The sequence below is a fragment of the Pelmatolapia mariae genome, linkage group LG8 (genome assembly GCF_036321145.2).
Source record: "Pelmatolapia mariae isolate MD_Pm_ZW linkage group LG8, Pm_UMD_F_2, whole genome shotgun sequence".
In the NCBI taxonomy this organism is placed as follows: domain Eukaryota; kingdom Metazoa; phylum Chordata; class Actinopteri; order Cichliformes; family Cichlidae; genus Pelmatolapia; species Pelmatolapia mariae.
Window position 1 is genome coordinate 1,199,920 of NC_086234.1, and position 25,174 is coordinate 1,225,093.

Consider the following 25,174-nt stretch of genomic DNA (forward strand, 5'->3'; position numbering starts at 1 on the left):
TGTGATCTCGGTGAAGAGGTAGATACGCAGAGACAACATGAGTATGAGAGGGCGTGGCTTGAGGAAATGAGACTGGGTATAATACTTCAGAACATAAAAATACAATGCAAGAACATAACTTTAAAAATGGTGTTTTTTGGGGGATGTGAAATAAATAAAAAACCTCGCAGCCTCAAAACAGAAGCTGTATCCAAACAGCCTTTAATAAATCCCAAACTTTACTTGAATACATACAACCAGCGTTAAGAATTACAACGTCTTCAGCATCTACAGTGAGGTCACACACACACACACACACACACACACAAAGTAGAAAAACTGATTTCATTACACTAGTTGAGCAATGAAAAATCATGCAACCACTCAGCTAATCTTAAAGGCTCATAAAATAAAAAAATTATCACAAAGTTAAACGTATCGAGTCTGGCAAAACTAAAAACAAAACTACGATAAAATAAAAAAGGAAACACAAATTGTCCTTGCTTTTTCCAAAAAAGGGTGAAAATGGTTGTCAAGAGCCCCATACCCTTTGTCGTAATAATAACTAGTGAAAAACTAAGAATTTGTAAAATAAGAGTTCATCTGTACAAAACAGGCAAACAAACTACTGCGATCATTCTGTCTCTACACAGCCATCTCCTCAGAATCTGTTTTACTCTCAACTTCCTGCAACAACGCGCCAGGTTTGCCTTGCTTTGACCCCACAACAGAGGCTATAATGTTTTCTAGGTGAGGATTTCCCTTCGCTTCCTCCTCAACTCTTTCCAATGCCTCCCCATACCCATCTTTCTTCAGATTATCCACAAAGCTTTCAAATATAGTGAGCAGAGGGAAGGCGTACTCAATCACATTCTCGCTAAGGTTCGGAAACCCGTAGAAAAACCCGCCGCTGTGCAAACCAAACACTCGTCCGTCAGCATCGAAAACCGGGGAGCCGAAAGAGCCGTGGTACATGAGAGTGTTGTAGGTGACGTAGATATTTTCATACGGGTCGTTTTTGATCTGCTGATTGGTTTCACACAGACTGCAAAATTCCTCGCAGTCTTCTAAATTGTCATTATTCTCTCGCCTCTCTTTCTCCACGACCCACGTAGGACTCATTTTTTTCACTCCTCCTCCCGGGTGTCCGACGACACAGGCCTCGCCGTCTGAAGGTACAGGCCCAAATCTCTTAAGGAGCCCCGGCGGCACTTTCTCTGTTTCTAGCTTAAGTATGACATAATCTAACTTATCGTCGCCGACGAACACCTTAGCGCCGAGGTTGTTCCTGTCTGACTCTTGGTCTTCAAAGTTAAAGACCACGGTAACGTTTACAAGTTCACGCCAGTTAGGTGTGTTTGATTTAACCCAGTAGTCGAATAAGTGGGCGTTGGTCAAGACAAAGTTGTCAAATAGCACAAAGCCTGTGCCTTGCTTTATGAAGGAACCGGTTATGAGACAAACTGACTCGCTCAGTTCGAGCAGCAACATAATGCTGCGAATTTCAGTAAAAGGCTGTCGACTCTTTCCAAAGTTCTCCTTCCTGTATTTCAGTGCTTCCTGGAAAGAATTTTTGGGGAATCTACTCTCCATCCATCGTTTCAGACGCGGATACTGCTGACAAAGTAGATTGTAAACCTCCTTACGGTCAATGCTGCTGCCCGTTTCTTTGATTGACGTTTTTAGACTCAATCCGTTCTGTCGTGCTACATCTAAGACCGATGTCATTCCACCGCTGCGCTTTGCATTATTTGATGCGTATGGAGGTTTCTGCTGCCCTGGGATGGCTACATCCGTATCTGCTCCCTGTGGAAAACATATCTGGAATTTCTTATTGTCCAGACAATCAATTATGTCTGTGCACTCAGTCTTACGTTCGTCGTCGATGTTAACCAGCTCAAAGTAGCCCAGGTCATCGGCGAAGCGACCGTCTCTTTTCAGAGCCTCGGCCGCAGTTATTCCCTTCTCCCCGTAAACACAAAGATACTCGAACTGTTTTAAAGCGTCATTTTTTAAAAAACTTTTCTCTTTTTTGGCATTTAGTCCTCCCTTTGTGGCGATGTAAAAGACAGAATAGCAATCTCTCGCCTTAACCATCTTCTTACATTTACTGAAAGGCCTCCGTGCATGCTTGAACATGTTGCGTGTGCCGTCTGAAGTGGATTTCAGTCTGGAGTGATGTCCGTGTTGGTCCTGCAGGAAATCAGAGTTGGAAAAGTTGTTAATGTAGCAAAAAAACCCAAAATGTAATGCGTTTTGTTCATAATCTCTTTAAAGTCATGAACGTTTTTTTTTTTTTATCGCTTTCACTGGTGTGGGTCTGCACAGTTAAAAAAACTGATTTACATTTATTGTTTATTACTTTTATCGGACATCCCATTTATACACATTTAAGAAATAATGTGGAAAATATCATTTTGTTTGCATTTGGAGACTCAGCATTTGAACCGTCCCAAATATCTGGACCAGAGAACCAACTCCTCAAACCGGTAAAAAGGTCAAGGACACAGTTACACGATCGCTAAACTAACCTGTTTTTGAACCATATAAGCATGAGCCCTGGAATCTCGGTTTAGCACTACACATTACTTTTCTTATGTTCAATATACAGGAGTTGCTGCTCACAGTTACACTGATGTGTCTGGCAGCTGTCGCAAATGGAATGTCAGGCCGCACTCACGCCTGACACCTCCTTGACCTTATTTCCACGAGCCCTCGACTCAGCTGCAAAGTGCTTACGGGTCAGTTTCATCAGAATTATCTGCCGTCATTCGGACATAAGATGAGCAACGGTTTAACCAATTTTCCATCAAAGGGATTAAACCAAACATAGGATGTAAGTTAAGGAAATGTAAGTTTGACTATGGAGCACATCTCCTTCAGCCTTCACAATAATGGACTGCATTTCTCTCAGTCAACTGACTTTTTAGGGGGGTAAAAGCGGCTAATAGTTAGTGGGCTCTGTGGGTTGTTGTTTTTTAATCACACTAGGAGTGAACAAAAGCAGAAAAAACCCTGTAAAGATGCAGACTGTGAAAGTCTGGTTTATACCATAAATCTTACCAGCTGTAGCTGAGTTTTTTGTGTTTTAAGTTAAAAAGCACGTGTCAAGACTACTGTCTCCCATTGCTGATGCGATCCTCCTTTTTTGTTCCCTACTAATGATCTACGGTAATTTGTCCCCATAAAAGGTTTTATTGAAATCATTGTGATACAGAGATTTGATTTCTTGTGCATGCAATGGATAAAAAAGTAATTTTGTCTGCACTGAATGTAGTTTACCGACTGCTCCTCGGTCCAAACTGACTTTATGGTTCATACGTGTCAACTCAGGGAACTCCTGCCGTGACCTCCCCTCTGTGAGCACACGCACACACACACACACACACACACACACACACACACACACACACAGAATGAAAGAAACAGAAAGATCATTAATGCAGAGGTTTGCAGCAGCTCTTGGATTTTCACTCTCTGTCGGATTTCAGAAGAACGGTCACATAAATTTCATTGCAAATTTTTTTACTTTTGCTTCAATGTGTCTTTAAACCCTTTCTTGTTCATATTGTTTATTCACATAGTAAAGAAGTAGCTCAATAAGTAGGAACAGCGATAGTTTAAAGATATTTTCTACAATAATTTCATTGTTAAAAAAAATAAATCTGCAAATTCACAAATGATGGACTCTTTTCAGACGTACGCTTCATGTACCTATAAACATACACTTAAAAGATGTACATTAGGCTGCACACTGGTTATGCCAATACGGATTTTGCTCAAGAGTCTGTTTAAGCTAAAAACTTGAGATATATATATCTGTATATTTTAACATAGATAAAATGTTTTTTGGAGTCACAATTTAAACACTGTTTGAATAATCAAAGAGATATTTACAAAGGACAGGCTTACCGTGAGCTGTATTGTCTCTTTTGCATGAGACACACCAGAAAAGCTCTGTGCGGATAGCAAAGTCTGCGCTGTGGGAGTGTCTGGACCCTCCACGCCAGCATCTGCAGCACAACCTCGCGCTGGTCCCCAGGGGCACGGCAAACTTGTAAGCCCTAGTTCCGGCTCCCGGAAAATATGCTTGAGTTGTTCTTGTGTCCAACAAAAATGAGTTCTGCTATGTTTTATTTTTAACGTTACTGCGTTAGCGCAATTTAAAATCAAAAAATTATTAGTCTCTTAAATGAACGGCATCTTGTTAGACCGGGGACTTAAAAAACAAATACATTGTTTTTACATCTTGTGCACTTGGGCACGCTTAAATGAAACTCGAAAAGTGGGACACACAATATGGAGATGATGACTTGACATTTGTTAGGGAGGCGTCTAAGTATAGAGAGGAGGAATTCCCATTCATGTACTCTGCAATGTGCATTGTGTTCTGTTTACTTTTTTCAGAATAAATGGCTGTGAAAAAACCCATCAAAGTTGAGGTAAGTATTCACCACAGTATCGTGTTTTTTTTTATTATTAGGGTCAAATTTCTCTTTGTGTAAAAATTAAGCCAACATCCAAGTGTCGAAGGTCGGTTCTAAAAAAACAAGTCAGTCCCTGAAGCTTATTTGTGCCACAGATGCTAATTCAGTGACTGTGTGTAAGGAATGTTTTGAGACCTGTCTGATCTTAAAAAACTAACTTTGTTGTTACATTACAGCAATATTGAGGAAAGTTTTAACGGCTGATCATGGAGCAGGATGAAGGTCAAAGGGAAAGTCCCTGCCACGCTTCCGGTTACGCTTCCATCCGGCGTAGTCATCCGGCCGGTCCGTGCTATATCACCCCTCCTGACCCGGAGTGGTATAACGTTTTGTAGAAAAGTTTTATCGATTTGGTCTCTCTCTCTCTCTCTCTCTCTCCCCCTCTCTCTTACAAAAATAATAGTTTTTTTCTTCTCATACGCTTATGGTACGAGACGGAGGAAGCATCCTGAGCTCTCGGAGGTAATTGACCGGGATGAACCGACGGAACTTATTCAAGTTCTCAATATGTGCGCAGTGCTTTTTTTCACTAAGGGTTATTTTACACGTACAATGAGTTGAGGCCAATATGAAATACTTTGCTAGGTTATGAGAAATACTAATAATGATTAGAGGGGTTGTTGACTCCTTGGTGTGCGTAAAACAAGGCCGTTTACTTTTAGGATTTCTGTCTATTGAGAAAACCCATTGTAAAAGTAGCTCAAAAAATGAAGAAAAACTCTTTACTTTTGGTCTGATAAAGAGTGGCTCCACAAAACATACCTGGTCGGGGTGTTTTAATAATATTTTGCACCTTTTTTTTCACCACTAAGGCTTACTTTACACATACGAGGTGGGCACGCTGTAGGTTATAAGCATTAAGAAATACTGATAATGACTATAGCGGTTTGTTGACTCCTTCTTGACCCGCAGTGTGTGTGTGTGTGTAAAACAAGACCATTTTCTTTTAAGGATTCCGTCTATTTTCTGCTAATGAGGAAGAAAAACTCTTTACTTTGGTCTGAGAAGGAGTGGCTGCACAAAACCAAAGTACCTCATCCGAGGGTGATTTAATTTTTTAAGTAAGTATCCTAAGTGTTCACTAAGGGATATTTATTTATTTTTACACGTACGAGGTGGGCAGTCTGTAGGTTACAAGCGGATAGAAAGTTCTTCTTTTCATTACAAGCGATGGTGTAGCCTGTCTCCACTCCACTCTATAAAAATGCAATTTGTTACTAGACTGATAATCTTAAAGGTTTTTTTTATTGCGTCTGTATTATAAGAAAGTAAAATACTATTGAAAGAAATGGTTCTCTACAGGCAATAGGAAGTCACTCTTTGTTTTCATTACAAGCGTTGGTGCAGCTTAAGAAAGTAAAATACATCCGCTGTTGTAAAAAGAAATACTGAGAAAATTGACATAATATTTAAACAGAATTCAAACTATGAGTTTGTGGAAAACTAACTGCCGCTCTGTCTCTCTATACAGCACTGACTCAACAGCTGCGTCACCCCTATGCTTCAGGAGCCCCTCCCTCTCTGATCCCCAGATCTCTTCCCCTTCCAAGTACAGAGGAACGCAGGGCTGCAGAATAAAATGATCCATCTTGTCTGCGCATAGAAAAGAGCGCCACCCTCTCTGTTTTTATTCTCCTCCCTCCACAGACCTCTCTCCCTCTAAGGAAGAAAACTTTTTTTTTTACTTTTCCAACAACAGGTGTTGCAACAGGTGGCGCGATTATGGATCATATTACACAGTTCCGGAGTTCCCACCCCTCCCCTCTCCGGATGCAATTCGTCACGCTTAGGGATCAAATTACACACTTCCGGTGGGGGAGGGGAAAGGGGGGGGGAGGGAGTGAGGTCAAAAGGTCAAGGCTAGGGTCATCAATCAAATTTTGACACAAGGTGGGGTGTAACATTTTTTTAAAGTAGAATGGGAGGCAGAGCCTTCAGTTTTCAGGCCCCTCTTCTGTGGAACCAGCTTCCAGTTTGGATTCGGGAGACAGACACTATCTCTACTTTCAAGATTAGGCTTCAAACTTTCCTTTTTGCTAAAGCATATAGTTAGGGCTGGACCAGGTGACCCTGAATCCTCCCTTAGTTATGCTGCAATAGGTGTAGGCTGCCGGGGATTCCCATGATGCACTGGGTGTTTCTTCTTCACTCACTATGTGTTAACAGACCTCTCTGCACTGAATCATATCTGTTATTAATCTCTGTCTCTCTTCCACAGCATGTCTTTATCCTGTCTTCCTTCTCTCTCCCTAACCAATCACAGCAGATGGCCCCGCCCCTCCCTGAGCCTGGTTCTGCTGGAGGTTTCTTCCTGTTAAAAGGGAGTTTTTCCTTCCCACTGTCGCCAAAGTGCTTGCTCATAGGGGGTCATATGATTGTTGGGTTTTTTTCTCTGTATGTATTATTGTAGGTCTCACAATGTAAAGTACCTTGAGGTTACTGTTGTTGTGATTTGATGCTGTATAAATAAAGCTGAATTGAATTGTATTAAATACAAAACTGAAGGCAGAGAGCCACAAACCAGCAACAGCTCCAGTAAAAACCTGCAGAGCATCTCAAAGAAGAGACGCAGCACGTAACGACGTCTGTGAGTTCTTGAGACTAACTGCAAAGGATTTTCATCCAAGTATTAAAAACAGTCATATTTGAAATGATAAAGGTTTATCTAATCATTTACGAGACTCTGAAAATGGGGAAAGTTCATGTCAAACTTCATTTAAACTTAAGCTGAAAGCCTGAACTTCAGTCACATCTTGAAGGTTGGTTTTTGGTGGCATCAGAGCAAAGCTACAAAACCTTTGTCCAAATACTCATGGATCTGACTTACTGTGAGAATGACTTTGGCTTCATTTGTCCTCATGCTGGAGTTGTGTTGTTCACACACTGGAACAAAATAATGATCTAATACATGAAAAACACAGTTCACATTTTAAGACACAGTAATGACTCATTTTTCTTCCAGGTGTGGCTGAGGCCAGTGTGAAGGAACTGGAGTTGATCAGCTCTGATAAAGTTTACTTTGCTGACAGATTTGACCTTCTCAGGGACATTGCAGACAAACTCACCGTCGACATCTTCAACCGCGTTAAAGTTATAGGTAAGTATACTTCCATTACACTGGTGCTTGTTAAGATAAGATAAGATAAGATGACCTTTATTAGTCCCACACGTGGGAAATTTGTTTTGTCACAGCAGGAAGTGGACAGTGCAAAAGTTGTGAAGGACAATTAGAATAAAATAAAATAAGAATAAATACAGTACACAACTGTACAGAATAGAATAAAAATAGAATACTATATACAGTAGAATAAAATAGAATAAAATATACAATAGGATAAAAATAGAATACAAATGCTATATACAACAGAGTGAAAAATACAACGGTGCCAGAAAGATTATTGCACATTTGTGTTATTGCACATTTGTGGATGTGTGTGTTTGATCAGTTAAAGTCTTTGTTGTGGAGTCTGACAGCAGTGGGGAGGAAAGACCTGCGAAATCTCTCCGTCCCACACCGTGGGTGCCGCAGTCTCCCACTGAAGGAGCTGCTCAGTGCTGTCACAGTCTCATGCATGGGGTGGGAGATGTTGTCCAGCAGGGATGACAGCTTAGCCACCATTCTCCTGTCACTCACAACCTCCACTGGGTCCAGAGGGCATCCTAGAACAGAGCTGGCCCTTCGGATCAGCCTGTTCAGTCTCTTCCTGTCCCCAGCAGAGATGCTGCCACCCCAGCAGACCACACCATAAAAGATGGCTGAGGCCACCACAGAGTCATAGAAGGTCTTCAGGAGTGGGCCCTCCACTCCAAACGACCTGAGTCTCCGCAGCAGGTACAGCCTGCTCTGCCCTTTCCTGTAGAGGGCGTCTGAGTTATGAGTCCAGTCCAGTTTGTTGTTCAGATGAACACCAAGGTACCTGTAGCTGTCCACAGTCTCAATGTCCATACCTTGGATGTTCAGTGGTTGCAGTGGAGGATGTTTGTGCCTGCGGAAGTCTACCACCAGCTCCTTGGTTTTACTGGCATTGATCTGGAGGTAGTTCAGCTGGCACCAGTCCACAAAGTCCTGAGTCAGTCCTCTGTACTCCTTGTCGTCCCCATCAGTGATGAGGCCGACTATAGCAGAGTCATCAGAGAACTTCTGCAGGAAGCACTGGGTGGAGTTGTGGGAGAAGTCTGCAGTGTAGATGGTGAAGAGGAACGGAGCCAGAACCGTTCCCTGTGGGGCCCCCGTACTGCAGACGACCCTGTCCGACACACAGCCCTGAGTCCTCACATACTGTGGTCGGTCGGTGAGGTAGTCCAAAATCCAGGTAGTGAGGTGATGGTCCACTCCAGAGTTCTCCAGCTTGTCCTTCAGGACCGTGGGAAGAATAGTGTTGAAGGCACTGGAGAAATCAAAGAACATGATTCTCACAGTGCTCCCAGCGGTCTCCAGGTGAGCGAGGGAGCGATGTAGGAGGTGAATGACGGCATCATCCGCTCCAATGCCAGGCTGGTAGGCAAACTGAAGTGGGTCCAGTGATGAGCTCACAAGGCGCCGAAGCTGAGCCAGGACCAGCCGCTCCAGGGTCTTCATCAGGTGGGATGTCAGAGCCACCGGCCTGTAGCTGTTGAGGTCCTTGGGGCGTGAAGTCTTTGGCACTGGTACAACACAGGAGGTTTTCCAGAGCTGTGGGACTCTTCCCAGCCTCAGGCTCAGGTTGAAGAGGTGCTCCATCACACCACACAGTTGGTCCGCGCAGGACCTGACGACCCTCGAGCTGATGCCATCTGGACCCGCTGCCTTCTTGGCTTTAATCCTCCTCAGTTCCCTCCTAACCTGGGTGGTTGAGAGAGACAGTCTGGAGCCTTGTGTTGATTGTGTATTGGATGCTGTTGTTGGGGGTGGGGAGGAGTGAGCAGGGTGAATAGAGGAGGTGTGAAGTGTCTGAGGTGTCAGAGGTGGAACAGCAGCAGTGGGGGTGGTTGAGTCTGCAGCCGATGTTGGAGACTGCCTCATGGCTGAATCAAATCTGTTGAAGAAATGATTCAGTTCATTTGCCCACCTCACATCCCTCCCAGGCAGAGAGTTCTGATGTTTGTGGCCCGAGATGGTTCTGAGGCCTCTCCAGACTTCACCAACGTTATTTTGCTGAAGCTGGTTCTCCATCTTCTGCCTGTAGCTGTCCTTCCCATTCCTTATCAGTCCCCTCAGCTCTCTCTGCACCCTTTTCAACTCCTCTTTGTCTTTGGATTTGAAGGCCCTCCTCTTCTGCTTGAGGACAGCTTTAATTTCCGGGGTAATCCAAGGTTTGTTGTTGGAGAAACACCGTACAGTCCTGGTAGGTACGGTGTTATCCACACAGAAATGAATATAGTCCGTAATGCATGTAGTAAGGCTGTCGATGTCCTCTCCGTGGTCGTCACAGATCACCTCCCACACAGTCGACTCAAAACAATCCTTAAGAGCCTCCTCGCTCTCCTGCGACCATCTCTGTACTGTGCGGGTGGCTGGTGGCTCCCTGCGCACTAAGGGCTCATACACAGGGACAAGGTGCACCAGGTTGTGATCAGATCTGCCCAGGGGAGGGAGAAGTGATGAACTGTATGCCTCTTCAGCATTGGCATACAGTAAGTCCAGTGTTTTATTGTCTCTGGTTGGGCAGGTCACATACTGGGTGAAGGTGGGCAGTGTGGAGTCCAGTGAGGCATGATTGAAGTCCCCTGATATTATGAGGAGGGCTCTCGGAGATTGTGTTTGCAGTCTGCTGACCACTGAGTGGAGAGTGTCACAGGCTGCATCCGCGTTGGCCGAGGGGGGGACATACGCTGTTATCGCGATAACATGCGAGAATTCCCGGGGCAGGTAGTACGGACGCATGCTAATGGCTAACAGCTCAATGTCTCTGCTGCAGAGTTGTTCTTTCACAGTGATGTGCCCAGGGTTACACCATCTGTCATTCACAAACACTGCCAGTCCCCCTCCTTTACTCTTACCGCTGTCTCTTGTCCTGTCCGCTCGAAGCAGCTGGAATCCCGGTAGTGTCACACTCGTGTCCGGAGTTAGCGGTGTTAGCCACGACTCCGTTAGCATCATGATGCTACATTGCCGGTACTCCCTCTGTGACCAGGTTAGCGACGTGAGCTCATCCAATGCACCAATGTGGTGCACCACAAGCACCACACTGGTCAATTGTTCAGTGCATGTCTAAGCCTTTTAAGACGTTTGTGTGTGTGTGTGTGTGTGTGTGTGTGCGTGTGCGTGTGCGTGCAGGGGGCTTTCACAGTTCTGGGGAGGGAGCTGTCCTTTACTCTGGTGGTTCTTGTTTTTGACACGGTCAGCTTACACTGAGTCCAGGTTCGAGGCCTGTTGGTGAGAAAGTCCATGACCCAGGGTAGTTGTAGCTTATGGAGCTTCAGTGCTAGTTTATCTGGCATTACTGTATTAAAGACTAAACTAAAGTTAACAAATAGCTTCCTCACATATGTGTTAGGAAGCTGCAGGTGGGACAGGAAGAATGATGCTGTAGGCCAGCCTCTCCCAGCCTCTCACCTGACCTACAGGCAGCACGCCGGGCCTTAAGAAGAGGTACTGTCCAGCTAAGGTTTCTGATTTGGAAACAAACACTCTGATGGTTCTTGTGTGGAGGACAGTATCACTACAGAAATATAGATCAGACAGGACAGATGGTGTGTATTCACAGGTTTACCTACTAATCGGAAGGTTGGTCGATCCCCGTCTGCACCACTCTTCATGCCAAACATCCTTGGGCAAGATGCTCCAAGTTGCTCTCTGATGCATACATCTGAGTATGAATGTGTGTGAATGTGAGATAGAAGCACTTAGGTAGAAAGGGAAAAGAGAAAAGTACTTGGACGAATGGTTGAATGTGGCAAGTTGTGTTAAGCACTTTGAAAACTCAGAGTAGAAAAGTGCTGCATAAGAACCAGTCCATGTAACATCTTAATCTGCACTCTCCTTGATGAAAATGCTATGCTTTGATGAAATTCAGATTTTATTAAGTAATTCTTCTTCTTATTTTTCTATTACAGTGGTCCCTTATTTATCACGGGAGTTACGTTCTAAAAATAACCCGCGATAGGTGAAATCGTCAAAGTAGTCAGCTTTATTTTTTTTTTAATTATTATAGATGTTTTAAGGCTGTAAAACCCGTCAGCACACACTTTATACACTTTTCTCAGACAGGCACGAACATTTCCCCACTTTTCTCTCTTGTTTAAACACTCTAAGAGTTCAAACCTTCATAAATAAGTCCAGTATTATAGAATGAAACCAAAGATCAAAGCCAGGTCCAGAACATGAGAATAGAGCAGCTGCCAGAGAATTCAACATTAATGAATCATTAATGAATCAATGGTACAGAAGTAGAGGAAGCAAGAAGAATGAGCTGAGCAAAGTTTGACTTATCTGACTTTTGTTTGGCTTAATGCTTCTTATAATCCGAAACACACGGTAACTTCTCCCTTCCTTTAGCATATATAGAAGTCCAACTTTTTGTGCGATGGTTAGCATCTTCCTCTACCTTTGGGTGCTACCATAGGTGCCTTTGGCAGAGCAAAATGTTTCGTCGACATTGTTGTGTTTGTTGGGGAGAAAACTTACAAACATACATTACAGCACTTCAGAGTCACACGGCTAGCGATCCAAGATTTATGTTAATTTGACAAGATGAACACATTCTGTACTGTACAGGAGACATGGCACAAGATTGATTGACAATGGTCTACAGCCAATCAGGACGCAAAACACAATGCGCTGTAATAAAAAAAAACACAAAACAAAACAAAGCATGCGAAATTGCACCCCAAAAAATCAGCGAAACAGCGAGGCCGTGAATGGTGAACCACATTATAGCGAGGGACCGCTGTACAGTCAGTGTGATTGGGTGGTTCTTAGATAAAATTCAAGTGATTTTATTAAGTGACTCTTATTATGATTTTTGTTTTACTATTATTCTTTTAGTCTTTTTATTGAGCTGTCCTTTTCCAAAGCTAAATTGCTTAAATAAAAACCACCAGCCAGTCAGAGAGACAGAACACCATTCCCACTCACATTCACACCTATGGGCAATTTAGAATAACCAAATAGCCTAACCCCACTGTCTTTGGACGGTGGAGGAACATTGGAGTACCTGCAGAAAACCAACACAGACACGGGGTAAACTCAACTCAGGAAGGCCACATATTGATTCCTGCTGTGAGGCAGCGGTGCTAACCACGTCACCGTGCTGACCCCACTAATGTAATAACCTACATTTACCAAGAGCATGGATCATAGAGGACAACTACTCAGGTAGAGTAGCGGGTTGGCCTAGGCAGGTTCCTCACCACCAGCTTACACCAGTTCCTGCTCTGCCTTTGGGGAGCACCTCATGGAATCAGAAACTCTGAACATTTAAAGCGAGAGCCAGTCCAGACTTCCATTACAGGAGTAATGGGCCAATCTTCAGCAGCTACTGATAAAACAACTATCAGGCAAAGGCATCCTCTCCAAAGTAAACAACTTTTTTACCACAATTATGTGACCCTTTGCTCAGATCTAACGGTGTGTTCACATCGAACGCGATAGACGCGAGCGAAAACACCCCAGACGCCCCTAATGTGACGCGTGCACATTCGCACCTCGACGCGTGTCCGACACAAATCAATCGCGCCCAGTGCTTTAAGTGGCCCAAAAGAGGTGCCGGTACTCTATTTTTTTTCCGCCTCCCCTGAGGTAACAACAACTATATTGAATGGGTTTTATATACAACAGTCAACAGACAACCTTATACAAAATAATAAATCATTTTATTAGTTTGTGGATTTGCTTGAGCTAGAAAGAGCTACTGAACATAAATAAAATGTGCAAAAAGGTATTGAAATTTTTTTTTAACAAAATGTACATAAAATAAATTATAAACTAATTTGTATTTTGCTCTCTCTTGAGTCACTGCTGCTATCGGCAGCAGCACTTGTAAAGTGTTTTTTTTACACAAAATGTATATAAAATAAATTATAAAATAATTTGTATTTTGTTCTCTCTTGAGTCCCTGCTGGTATCAGCAGCAGCACTTGTAAAGTGTACCTGCAGAGCTTGGTAGTTCTCCCATACTGCTTTCACTGTTCTCTCACTTGAAGCAACCCAACGCACTGATAAAACACGGCCTATCACAAGGAGACGTTGTCCAACATTGTGAGCACTCTCGGTTAACTCCCTTTGGTTTTTTGGTGATGCATGGTAGAGGGAGTAAAGCTGATCTAAGAATATTATATATATATATATATATATATATATATATATATATATATATAAAGTGGTTGATTCCTCCTACCTCCTTCAAAACATCACAAACTGCCAGTTCCAGTCTGTGATTGGAACAATGCCAGACAAACAGGTAAGGGAATTTGGAACAAAGCTGCGCAGCAACTCCTGCTTTCCTCCCAAGCATCACTGAGGCTCCATCACAAGCAAATGCCAACAAATGTTCCTGTAGGTAGTGAGGGTCAAAGCCATTATTATGAAGACATCCTAACAGTGCTTCAGTGATGTCCTTTGCTGTGGTCCCCTGCAGCTCAATCAGTTCAAAAAATATTGTGTCTGGATTTTCACTGGAAATAGCTGACCGCAGGCACACGACAAGCACAGACTTTCCACTTATTGTAGTGGATTCATCAATGAGCACACACAATTTTCTTTCATTCATCACTATGTCATTGACTACCTTCTTTTTCATTTCAGCTGCAATGTGATCCAGTATATTTGCACATGAGTTATTAGAGTGCAAAACTCTGCCCATCTTGACACCATTTAAGACTTGCAACTGGACATCTATTGGCATGTCTGTAAAGGGACGCCCATGCTTGCCAATCTTATAAGCTGTTCTAAACACATTGCAAGTTGAAGCGTAGTCAGCCTTTCTCATATCTTCAATGTGTTTTTGCATTGTATTTTGTGTTGCCTTCTCTTTTATTTCAACTGCTTTCTTGTGATAAATTGAGTCTCTGTGCTCTTTTATTTTCTTTCGTAGTGAGTTTTGTTGTGCAGCCTTGTCCCTTCCAAAAGACGAGATTAAGCACCCACTCCACTCCTGCGACACTCTCTGCCCTTGCTGCATGTCCATGCGAGCACAAACTTGACTACACACACTACAACCCAACTTTTGATTTCTGCTGATCAGCCACTTGTAATTTGTGGAGAAATACCGGACTTGTGCTTGGGACCAACATTCTGGCCACTCATGCTCGCTAACGCGGCTGTTGTCATCGGTAGAAATGGTGTCATTCTCGTCCTCGTCGTCGCCAAAAGTGCCGTCGTCCGCGGCTGCGGCACTAGTGCAGCTTTCATTAGCTTGCGTCTGACCTGCAGCGATATCATTCTGGCTTGGTGGGGTGTCAGCCAGCGAGTCCTCTGATTCTGACCTTGTTCTTTTACTACTCAGAGTCTGAAGCCAGGAGAGCATATTAAGTGTTCATTGTTTTTGTATTTTAACCGAGCAGCTGTTTGCGCGTTTTACACACCCTCTCCGGACCACATTGAGTTGTTGACATGACAACGGCAAAAGCGACGCATGCGCTTTTCGCTTGTAAAACACATTGGTGTATGGGTAATGTAGTCTCTGCTCTCGGTGGGACGAATTAGGAAGCGTGCTTGTGAAGGGCGCTCTGAAAAGCGGCAGCGCAGCCAAACGATTATAACAGATGTGCAAATGAGAGTACCGGTACGCTAAAAGCACGTTCTGGGCACATGGAGAGGTGGCGGTACTCTCAAGAGCTATATTTAGAAGTGGCGGTACTGAGTACCGGCGCGTACCGGCCCACTTAAAGCACTGATCGCGCCTCAAAATTGCATATTTTGACGCGCGTGAACCGGAAATGTGGGAGGAAGCTGTGCCAGATGGTATCTTTGCAAGATGGTAGTTGTCGAGCTAGCGTTTGAAGAGAGAGTCTCCCTTCTATATTTACTGTGGAGAGCAGAGCAGCGGCGTAAAGGACATCCTCGCCGTACCTGGGTCCATCAGGTCCTCCAGAGGCATGAGCAGTTTGGTGAGTTTCACCACTTGCTCCCGGAGCTGCCCCTGGACGACCGCGGCTTTCAGCAGTACCACCGTCTGTCCCTCGCCCAGTTTGAGGACCTGCTGTCCCGCGTTGGTCCAAGCATCACCCGCCTAGACACCTGCAGAGCGCCTGTCCATCTGCATGCGGTTAGTAAAAGTGTTTAATACGGTAGTCCTTTATTGATACCTGTGCTAATATATGCTAAACTATCGTTTATACACTGATAACATGGATGTGGTATGCTATCAGTGAATGCTGTCGGTGTTTACTGATAGCAAACTGTGGTATGGAGACGACTGTTTATAATATTTCTAGTGATACTCGAAAGGTCTCATCAAGTCCCGATTTAATTCAATTTATGCTGTTATCAGTGTTTCCAATGATAGCATGGCTGTGGTGTCATATCAATGTATGCTCTCGGTGTTTGCTGATATCAAACTGTGGTACGAGAACCACTGAGAGTTAAACTTTGTAGTGATACTCACTCCTTTTTTTTAAATTCTGGTATAGTTGAATATTTGTATATAATCCTTGCAGCTGTGAGACTCTATAACAGGGGTCACCAGCCTTTCTTAAAACTGAGAGCTAGATGAAATTGTGAACAGCTGGTTCATCTTTAGTTATATGGTTCTATCTAGCATATTCTATCTTGATAAGTTGTCTTATCACAGGTTAATTTTTCAAAAATATTAACAATGATTTAAGCAAGGAAAGGGCTACATGTCAACATGCAACTCTTTATTTCTATTAATGTCTTACTTCATTCCTACCTGATTCACATGTTGAGGAATTATGAGAGATTGGCTCACTGTAGTGGTAAAAGTTGCTACCAATCAAATTATGATATGGTAAAGTTAAAACAAAACACAACTGACTGTTTTATATTATATCTAATATATATTATGTAATTATCCTTATAATTACAAAATGTTTTATGTAAGATTTATGTTTTGTAATTTAAATCTGACATCACAAAAGTATTTTGGAATTTGAATAATGTATTTTGTAACTGCAGTACACATAATACTAATTTTGAACAATTTTGTCCAGGTTCCTTGCCACCGGGGACTCCTTCAGGACCATCGCGTTCAGTTTCAGAGTCGGTGTGTCCACGGTGAGCCAGATCACCCTCCAGGTAGCGACGGCCATCTGGGACTGTGTAGTGGACGACTTCATGCCTTCACCTGGAGACTGGCGGTCCATCACAGAGGGATTCCAGGAGCGCTGGAACTTCCCTCTCTGCTGTGGAGCTCTGGATGGGAAGCACATCCAGACAAAGGCACCCCATATAGGAGACACACACATTGATATACACTAAATATTTATTTCATTTCTTTTTTTTTGTGGTGCCCAAATTTATGCACCTGTTTGATTTTGTTTAAACAATTATTGCACACTTTCTGTAAATCCAGTAAACTTCTTTTCACTTCTCAAATATCACTGTGTGTGTCTCCTGTATGATATATTTAACTGACATTTTTTATTGTAACAACCAACAATTTATACAGGAAAATACTGGCTATTAACAAGGTTGCCCAAACTTTTGCATCCCACTGTATTAGTATATTTTGTCATTAGTATAATATGAAATAAATTCTACATGTGTCAAGTCGTGTGCCAACATTTGCTGTGTAGTAGAACTGAGACATTAGTCATTATAAAAATTTATTTGAAATAATATTAAAATTCTCAAACAGAAAAACATTAAACATAAATATAACATAAGTATTCAAAGAGAGACAGGAATAAAAAGGACCCAGCTGCTCTCCAGAGCAGGAACAAGGCTGAGGAGGAAATGCTCCATTGGAGACTGGCGTGGCCTCTTCAGGGACACCAGGATGGCCAGCTCCACCACCGATGGACCGTCCTGGGACCCGTCCCTCATCTGCCTCGGAGCTGTCCTCCTCTCTGGGCCTGTAAAACAGCACAAAACACAAAGAAATGAGAAGGCTGATGCTAGATTTTAATTTCAACATTGAGAAAAAAAAACCAGGATATAATCAGATTGGTTGTAGATATTTAGTAAAGGTGATCACAAGGGAATCCCACTGAGTAAAAAGCTATCAGTGCGTGCTGTACATCTGATGCTACAATTGCATACCTGTGGGTGCAGCAGCAGGAGCTCAGGGACTGGGGAGCCAGGAGAAGCAACAGGGGATGCTCTGCTGCAGAATCAGTTGGCTCTGTCAAGACAACATTAAATGTTAACAAGTTGAATGCAATAATAAGATAAGATAAGATAAGATAAGATAACCTTTATTAGTCCCACACGTGGGAAATTTGTTCATAGAGAATCATAGAGAAAGTATATACAGTGGTCCCTCATTTATTGCAGCAGGGGTTGTCAGAATAACTAGCCCCTCGCCACGCACTTTATACACTTTTTTTCACACACACATGAACATTAGTCACAGTTCTCACAAGTTGTTTCTCAAAGTGCAAACCTTTGTAGATTGCAAAACGTAAAAGTATTATTATGCCGTGTTTTGTCTTCATCTGCCTGCCACTTTTGTGCGCCTTTTTCCCTCGCGGTGCAGGTGTCTATTTCTGAATGAAGGTCATAGTTATGGGTGTTTTTGTGCTGTTTTTTCTATTGGACGTGATGGTTATCAAAACCAAACATGATAAATTTGGCAAGCGCAGGAGACACGACACGGAGGAGATTTGTCAATCAGGCTGCAGAATGCAATGCTGTACTGTGCAATAAAAAAATCAGCGAAAAAGCGAGGCAGTGACGGATGAGCGGGACCACTGTGTGCTGTTTATTAATAAACAAAATATATTCCTATATGACAACATGCATAAAAGCAGAACGGTATTTGTACATCAGTGGGAAAATAGCGGTGGCTTGCTAGCTTTTGTGCGGCTTCCTCGGGTCAGTGCAAAATGTAAAAAGAGAAATGAATGAACTTACCAGGTTGCCCGATCTCTTCACATTTCTTCCTCCAAGCTCGGTCCTTTATATTCCTGTCTCGGTACACAAAGCAGCTGGTGTCATACAGCTCCGGGTGGTTTGCTACGGCGTTGATTAGCCTTCCCTCCATATTGAATGAAGAATGAAGGGCTTTGGCTGGATCTGCCCCTTTGACCTAGGTCACAGCCACGTCACCAGGCTCCTGATTGGTTGTCGCGGCGCGATTTGACGCTGGAGTTCAGATTTTTCCAACTCGAGCGGTAGACGCGATACGCGCGTATGCACAAAATGCAACACAAAAACTGACGAGCGTGGTTTTTTTCACGAGTCAAACGCGCCAGACGCGGTACACTGACGCGCGTTTCACGCGTTTTCGCGACGCAAATCTGCTTCCGAATTTTCGCGGGACCCGCAATCGCGTGTCATCGCGCTTTTCCATTGACTTTACATGTAAACCTGACGCTCTGTTCGCGTCTATCGCGTTCGGTGTGAACACACCGTAAGAGACAAAGGACAGGAGACCTCGCTGTGAATATATCTCCAGATGACTGGAAGTCTTGTTTCCAGACTGACTGGTTCAGAAATCAGTAACTGTGTTAGAGTTTGCTGGCATGGAAGCAGAAGACAGTCTGAATAGGTCCTGACTCACACAGAGACAGAGGTTAACATAAAGTGAACATCATTAATGAAGGTGCGATGGGAGTCCAAAACAAAAGCCAAAAACCAGGAGCAACAAGGAATAATTACAACCTGGCAAACATAAGGAAATACACAGCAGTGTGGGGATGACAGTAAACACAAGAGGGAATGAGGACACAGAAGTTAAACTAATCAGAGATGAGATAGGGGAAGTAGAACTAAATACTGTTAAATATCAACACTTCACCGAGTTCTTTTGATTCCTCATAGGCATCTGATGGAAGACAACACACTGCTCAGTAGACCATTTTACACTTTTGTTACTTCCGGAAGGGAGATGCGTCCTGCATGACACTCTGCTCTGAATCTCAAAATGGCGGTATGCGCTAATAGTTTTTATTAGAGGCTGTCCCACTGTACTCTAAACAACAGTGTTACACAGGCATTCAGTAGTTACGTTGCATAGATTACTCATAGGTTATTGTCTATTAGCTGCAACACATCTTTTCTCAGCTCCGGCGAGGTTGCGACCTTGCCCTACTCCCTTCTAGTAGATTTCCACTAGCAGATGGTTCCCTGTTATCAGCTTCTGCAGACAAACTTGGGTGAGAGTTTCCTACCTTTTACCACTAAAGGACACGTAGTATAATGCCTTTATTATCAGGGCCGTGTCCACTTAATACTACACAATATAATTATATCACACTCATTAATATTAAGCATAGCATTGAGACACTTCAGATAACGTCATCTAATCACTTCCGGCGCCCCCCGTGTGCGGCAGCCTGTTACAGCAGCTCTGCTCATTCTGAGTTTATTTCTTTCTTATCTTTTCTTCTCGTAATTTTTCTATAACTAACGTATTAGCAATTAGACTCTGCAGCCATGTTCTACCGTTTTGTGCTAGTTCTGGTCGTTTTTCTTAGTTTTTTTCTACTTTTTTCACCCGTGTGTGGGGACCCAGAGCAGGGATCCTTTGTTTACAGTAAGGATCAGCTGTTAGCGCTGCGTCCCACAGCTGTATTGCCGGCGGACAGACCCGACATTCCCAGCGAGCTGAGGAGGAAAAGACGGGGGTGTCGTGCTGGGAAGGAGCGCCGTCGCCCGAGAAGGAGACGTTACCGACCATCTCTTCCTTCTGTAATTATTGGAAATGTACGGTCTTTGCACAATAAATTGGATGAGCTCACGTCGCTAACCTGGTCACAGAGGGAGTACCGGCAATGTAGCATCATGATGCTAACGGAGTCGTGGCTAACACCGCTAACTCCGGACACGAGCGTGACACTACCGGGATTCCAGCTGCTTCGAGCGGACAGGACAAGAGACAGCGGTAAGAGGAAAGGAGGGGGACTGGCAGTGTTTGTGAATGACAGATGGTGTAACCCTGGGCACATCACTGTGAAAGAACAACTCTGCAGCAGAGACATTGAGCTGTTAGCCGTTAGCATGCGTCCGTACTACCTGCCCCGGGAATTCTCGCATGTTATCGCGATAACAGCGTATGTCCCCCCCTCGGCCAACGCGGATGCAGCCTGTGACACTCTCCACTCAGTGGTCAGCAGACTGCAAACACAATCTCCGAGAGCCCTCCTCATAATATCAGGGGACTTCAATCATGCCTCACTGGACTCCACACTGCCCACCTTCACCCAGTATGTGACCTGCCCAACCAGAGACAATAAAACACTGGACTTACTGTATGCCAATGCTGAAGAGGCATACAGGCTATCACTTCTCCCTCCCCTGGGCAGATCTGATCACAACCTGGTGCACCTTGTCCCTGTGTATGAGCCCTTAGTGCGCAGGGAGCCACCAGCCACCCGCACAGTACAGAGATGGTCGGAGGAGAGCGAGGAGGCTCTTAAGGATTGTTTTGAGTCGACTGTGTGGGAGGTGATCTGTGATGACCACGGAGAGGACATCGACAGCCTTACTACATGCATTACGGACTATATTAAGTTCTGTGTGGATAACACCGTACCTACCAGGACTGTACGGTGTTTCTCCAACAACAAACCTTGGATTACCCCGGAAATTAAAGCTGTCCTCAAGCAGAAGAGGAGGGCCTTCAAATCCAAAGACAAAGAGGAGTTGAAAAGGGTGCAGAGAGAGTTGAGGGGACTGATAAGGAATGGGAAGGATAGCTACAGGCAGAAGATGGAGAACCAGCTTCAGCAAAATAACGTTGGTGAAGTCTGGAGAGGCCTCAGAACCATCTCGGGCCACAAACATCAGAACTCTCTGCCTGGGAGGGATGTGAGGTGGGCAAATGAACTGAATCATTTCTTCAACAGATTTGATTCAGCCATGAAGCAGTCTCCAACATCGGCTGCAGACTCAACCACCCCCACTGCTGCTGTTCCACCTCTGACACCTCAGACACTTCACACCTCCTCTATTCACCCTGCTCACTCCTCCCCACCCCCAACAACAGCATCCAATACACAATCAACACAAGGCTCCAGACTGTCTCTCTCAACCACCCAGGTTAGGAGGGAACTGAGGAGGATTAAAGCCAAGAAGGCAGCGGGTCCAGATGGCATCAGCTCGAGGGTCGTCAGGTCCTGCGCGGACCAACTGTGTGGTGTGATGGAGCACCTCTTCAACCTGAGCCTGAGGCTGGGAAGAGTCCCACAGCTCTGGAAAACCTCCTGTGTTGTACCAGTGCCAAAGACTTCACGCCCCAAGGACCTCAACAGCTACAGGCCGGTGGCTCTGACATCCCACCTGATGAAGACCCTGGAGCGGCTGGTCCTGGCTCAGCTTCGGCGCCTTGTGAGCTCATCACTGGACCCACTTCAGTTTGCCTACCAGCCTGGCATTGGAGCGGATGATGCCGTCATTCACCTCCTACATCGCTCCCTCGCTCACCTGGAGACCGCTGGGAGCACTGTGAGAATCATGTTCTTTGATTTCTCCAGTGCCTTCAACACTATTCTTCCCTCGGTTCTGAAGGACAAGCTGGAGAACTCTGGAGTGGACCATCACCTCACTACCTGGATTTTGGACTACCTCACCGACCGACCACAGTATGTGAGGACTCAGGGCTGTGTGTCGGACAGGGTCGTGTGCAGTACGGGGGCCCCACAGGGAACGGTTCTGGCTCCGTTCCTCTTCACCATCTACACTGCAGACTTCTCCCACAACTCCACCCAGTGCTTCCTGCAGAAGTTCTCTGATGACTCTGCTATAGTCGGCCTCATCACTGATGGGGACGACAAGGAGTACAGAGGACTGACTCAGGACTTTGTGGACTGGTGCCAGCTGAACTACCTCCAGATCAATGCCAGTAAAACCAAGGAGCTGGTGGTAGACTTCCGCAGGCACAAACATCCTCCACTGCAACCACTGAACATCCAAGGTATGGACATTGAGACTGTGGACAGCTACAGGTACCTTGGTGTTCATCTGAACAACAAACTGGACTGGACTCATAACTCAGACGCCCTCTACAGGAAAGGGCAGAGCAGGCTGTACCTGCTGCGGAGACTCAGGTCGTTTGGAGTGGAGGGCCCACTCCTGAAGACCTTCTATGACTCTGTGGTGGCCTCAGCCATCTTTTATGGTGTGGTCTGCTGGGGTGGCAACATCTCTGCTGGGGACAGGAAAAGACTGAACAGGCTGATCCGAAGGGCCAGCTCTGTTCTAGGATGCCCTCTGGACCCAGTGGAGGTTGTGAGTGACAGGAGAATGGTGGCTAAGCTGTCATCCCTGCTGGACAACATCTCCCACCCCATGCATGAGACTCTGACAGCACTGAGCAGCTCCTTCAGTGGGAGACTGCGGCACCCACGGTGTGGGACGGAGAGATTTCGCAGGTCTTTCCTCCCCACTGCTGTCAGACTCCACAACAAAGACTTTAACTGATCAACACACACATCCACAAATGTGCAATAACACAAATGTGCAATAATCTTTCTGGCACCGTTGTATTTTTCACTCTGTTGTATATAGCATTTGTATTCTATTTTTATCCTATTGTATATTTTATTCTATTTTATTCTACTGTATATAGTATTCTATTTTTATTCTATTCTGTACAGTTGTGTACTGTATTTATTCTTATTTTATTCTAATTGTCCTTCATAACTTTTGCACTGTCCACTTCCTGCTGTGACAAAACAAATTTCCCACGTGTGGGACTAATAAAGGTCATCTTATCTTATCTTATCTTATCTTAACAGTCCCCCTTTTGATCTGCCCCAATGGCAGATCAACACTACTGAAAGTCATCAAACAAAATATCAGCATATTGATCTTCCACGGTTCCCAACCACGGCATCATTTTGTCTGCCTTCCTGTCAGATTCCCCAACAGCCTGGTTAACCAACGTTACCAATAATCCTTGAATAGAAGGCACACAACAACAACCCCAAGTTACCAAAATAGCTATGAAAACAGACAAGGAAACCGTAATGAACATAGTACAACCCTTCCATTGCCCAGAGACAGAGGTCATCCCCTCCTCCAGCAGATTGTCGACTCCCAAGTGCTCATACATGATGTTAGACAAGGTCTTCAGGCCTTCCTGTGCTCTGGTAATAGTTTCATCCGGGGGAGTATTGTTGAGAAGAGAAGTGGGTCCTAATTGCTCTGCTTATAAGATAAGATAAGATAAGATAACCTTTATTAGTCCCACACGTGGGAAATTTGTTTTGTCACAGCAGGAAGTGGACAGTGCAAAAGTTATGAAGCAAAAATTAGAATAAAATAAAATAAGAATAAATACAGTACACAACTGTACAGAATAGAATAAAATAAAATACTATATACAGTAGAATAAAATAGAATAAAATATGCAATAAGATAAAAATAGAATACAAGTGCTATATACAACTCAGTAAAAATACAACGGTGCCAGAAAGATTATTGCACATTTGTGTTATTGCACATTTGTGGATGTGTGTGTTTGATCAGTTAAAGTCTTTGTTGTGGAGTCTGACAGCAGTGGGGAGGAAAGACCTGCGAAATCTCTCCGTCCCACACCGTGGGTGCCGCAGTCTCCCACTGAAGGAGCTGCTCAGTGCCTTCACAGTCTCCTGCATGGGGTGGGAGATGTTGTCCAACAGGGATGACAGCTTAGCCACCATTCTCCTGTCACTCACCACCTCCACTGGGTCCAGAGGGCATCCTAGAACAGAGCTGGCCCTGCAGATCAGCCTGTTTAGTCTCTTCCTGTCCCCAGCAGAGATGTTGCCACCCCAGCAGACCACACCATAAAAGATGGCTGAGGCCACCACAGAGTCATAGAAGGTCTTCAGGAGTGGGCCCTCCACTCCAAACGACCTGAGTCTCCGCAGCAGGCACAGCCTGCTCTGCCCTTTCCTGTAGAGGGCGTCTGAGTTATGAGTCCAGTCCAGTTTGTTGTTCAGATGAACACCAAGGTACCTGTAGCTGTCCACAGTCTCAGTGTCCATACCTTGGATGTTCAGTGGTTGCAGTGGAGGATGTTTGTGCCTGCGGAAGTCTACCACCAGCTCCTTGGTTTTACTGGCATTGATCTGGAGGTAGTTCAGCTGGCACCAGTCCACAAAGTCCTGAGTCAGTCCTCTGTACTCCTTGTCGTCCCCATCAGTGATGAGGCCGACTATAGCAGAGTCATCAGAGAACTTCTGCAGGAAGCACTGGGTGGAGTTGTGGGAGAAGTCTGCAGTGTAGATGGTGAAGAGGAACGGAGCCAGAACCGTTCCCTGTGGGGCCCCCGTACTGCACACGACCCTGTCCGACACACAGCCCTGAGTCCTCACATACTGTGGTCGGTCGGTGAGGTAGTCCAAAATCCAGGTAGTGAGGTGATGGTCCACTCCAGAGTTCTCCAGCTTGTCCTTCAGGACCGTGGGAAGAATAGTGTTGAAGGCACTGGAGAAATCAAAGAACATGATTCTCACAGTGCTCCCAGCGGTCTCCAGGTGAGCGAGGGAGCGATGTAGGAGGTGAATGACGGCATCATCCGCTCCAATGCCAGGCTGGTAGGCAAACTGAAGTGGGTCCAGTGATGAGCTCACAAGGCGCCGAAGCTGAGCCAGGACCAGCCGCTCCAGGGTCTTCATCAGGTGGGATGTCAGAGCCACCGGCCTGTAGCTGTTGAGGTCCTTGGGGCGTGAAGTCTTTG

At 44.7% G+C, this 25,174-nt stretch overlaps 2 protein-coding genes across 2 annotated transcripts in view; one reads left to right on the forward strand and one right to left on the reverse strand.

The window, feature by feature from the left end:
• Positions 1–25,174, forward strand: part of LOC134633414 (scavenger receptor cysteine-rich type 1 protein M130-like) — a 220,466-nt gene that overhangs the window by 144,830 nt on the left and 50,462 nt on the right. The window lies entirely within an intron of this gene.
• Positions 625–16,709, reverse strand: LOC135933525 (serine protease FAM111A-like). Its single transcript, XM_065471608.1, has 5 exons — positions 16,566–16,709; positions 15,452–15,616; positions 14,655–14,893; positions 12,523–12,601; positions 625–2,172 (listed from the first exon to the last, which is right to left on the reverse strand). Exons 1-5 carry the CDS (start codon positions 16,707–16,709, stop codon positions 625–627), a joined length of 2,175 nt encoding a protein of 724 aa, XP_065327680.1.

Coding starts and splice junctions, on each gene's coding strand:
- LOC135933525 (XM_065471608.1), bottom strand. CDS start 16,709: ATGGACCGCCAGTCTCCAGGTGAAGGCATGAAGTCGTCCACTACACAG. Junction 15,617..16,565: donor TCCTGAAGGAGTCCCCGGTG/GCAAGGAACCTG, acceptor GCAGGTGTCTAG/GCGGGTGATGCTTGGACCAA. Junction 2,173..12,522: donor AATTGCCCATAGGTGTGAAT/GTGAGTGGGAAT, acceptor GATTTCCTGCAG/GACCAACACGGACATCACTC.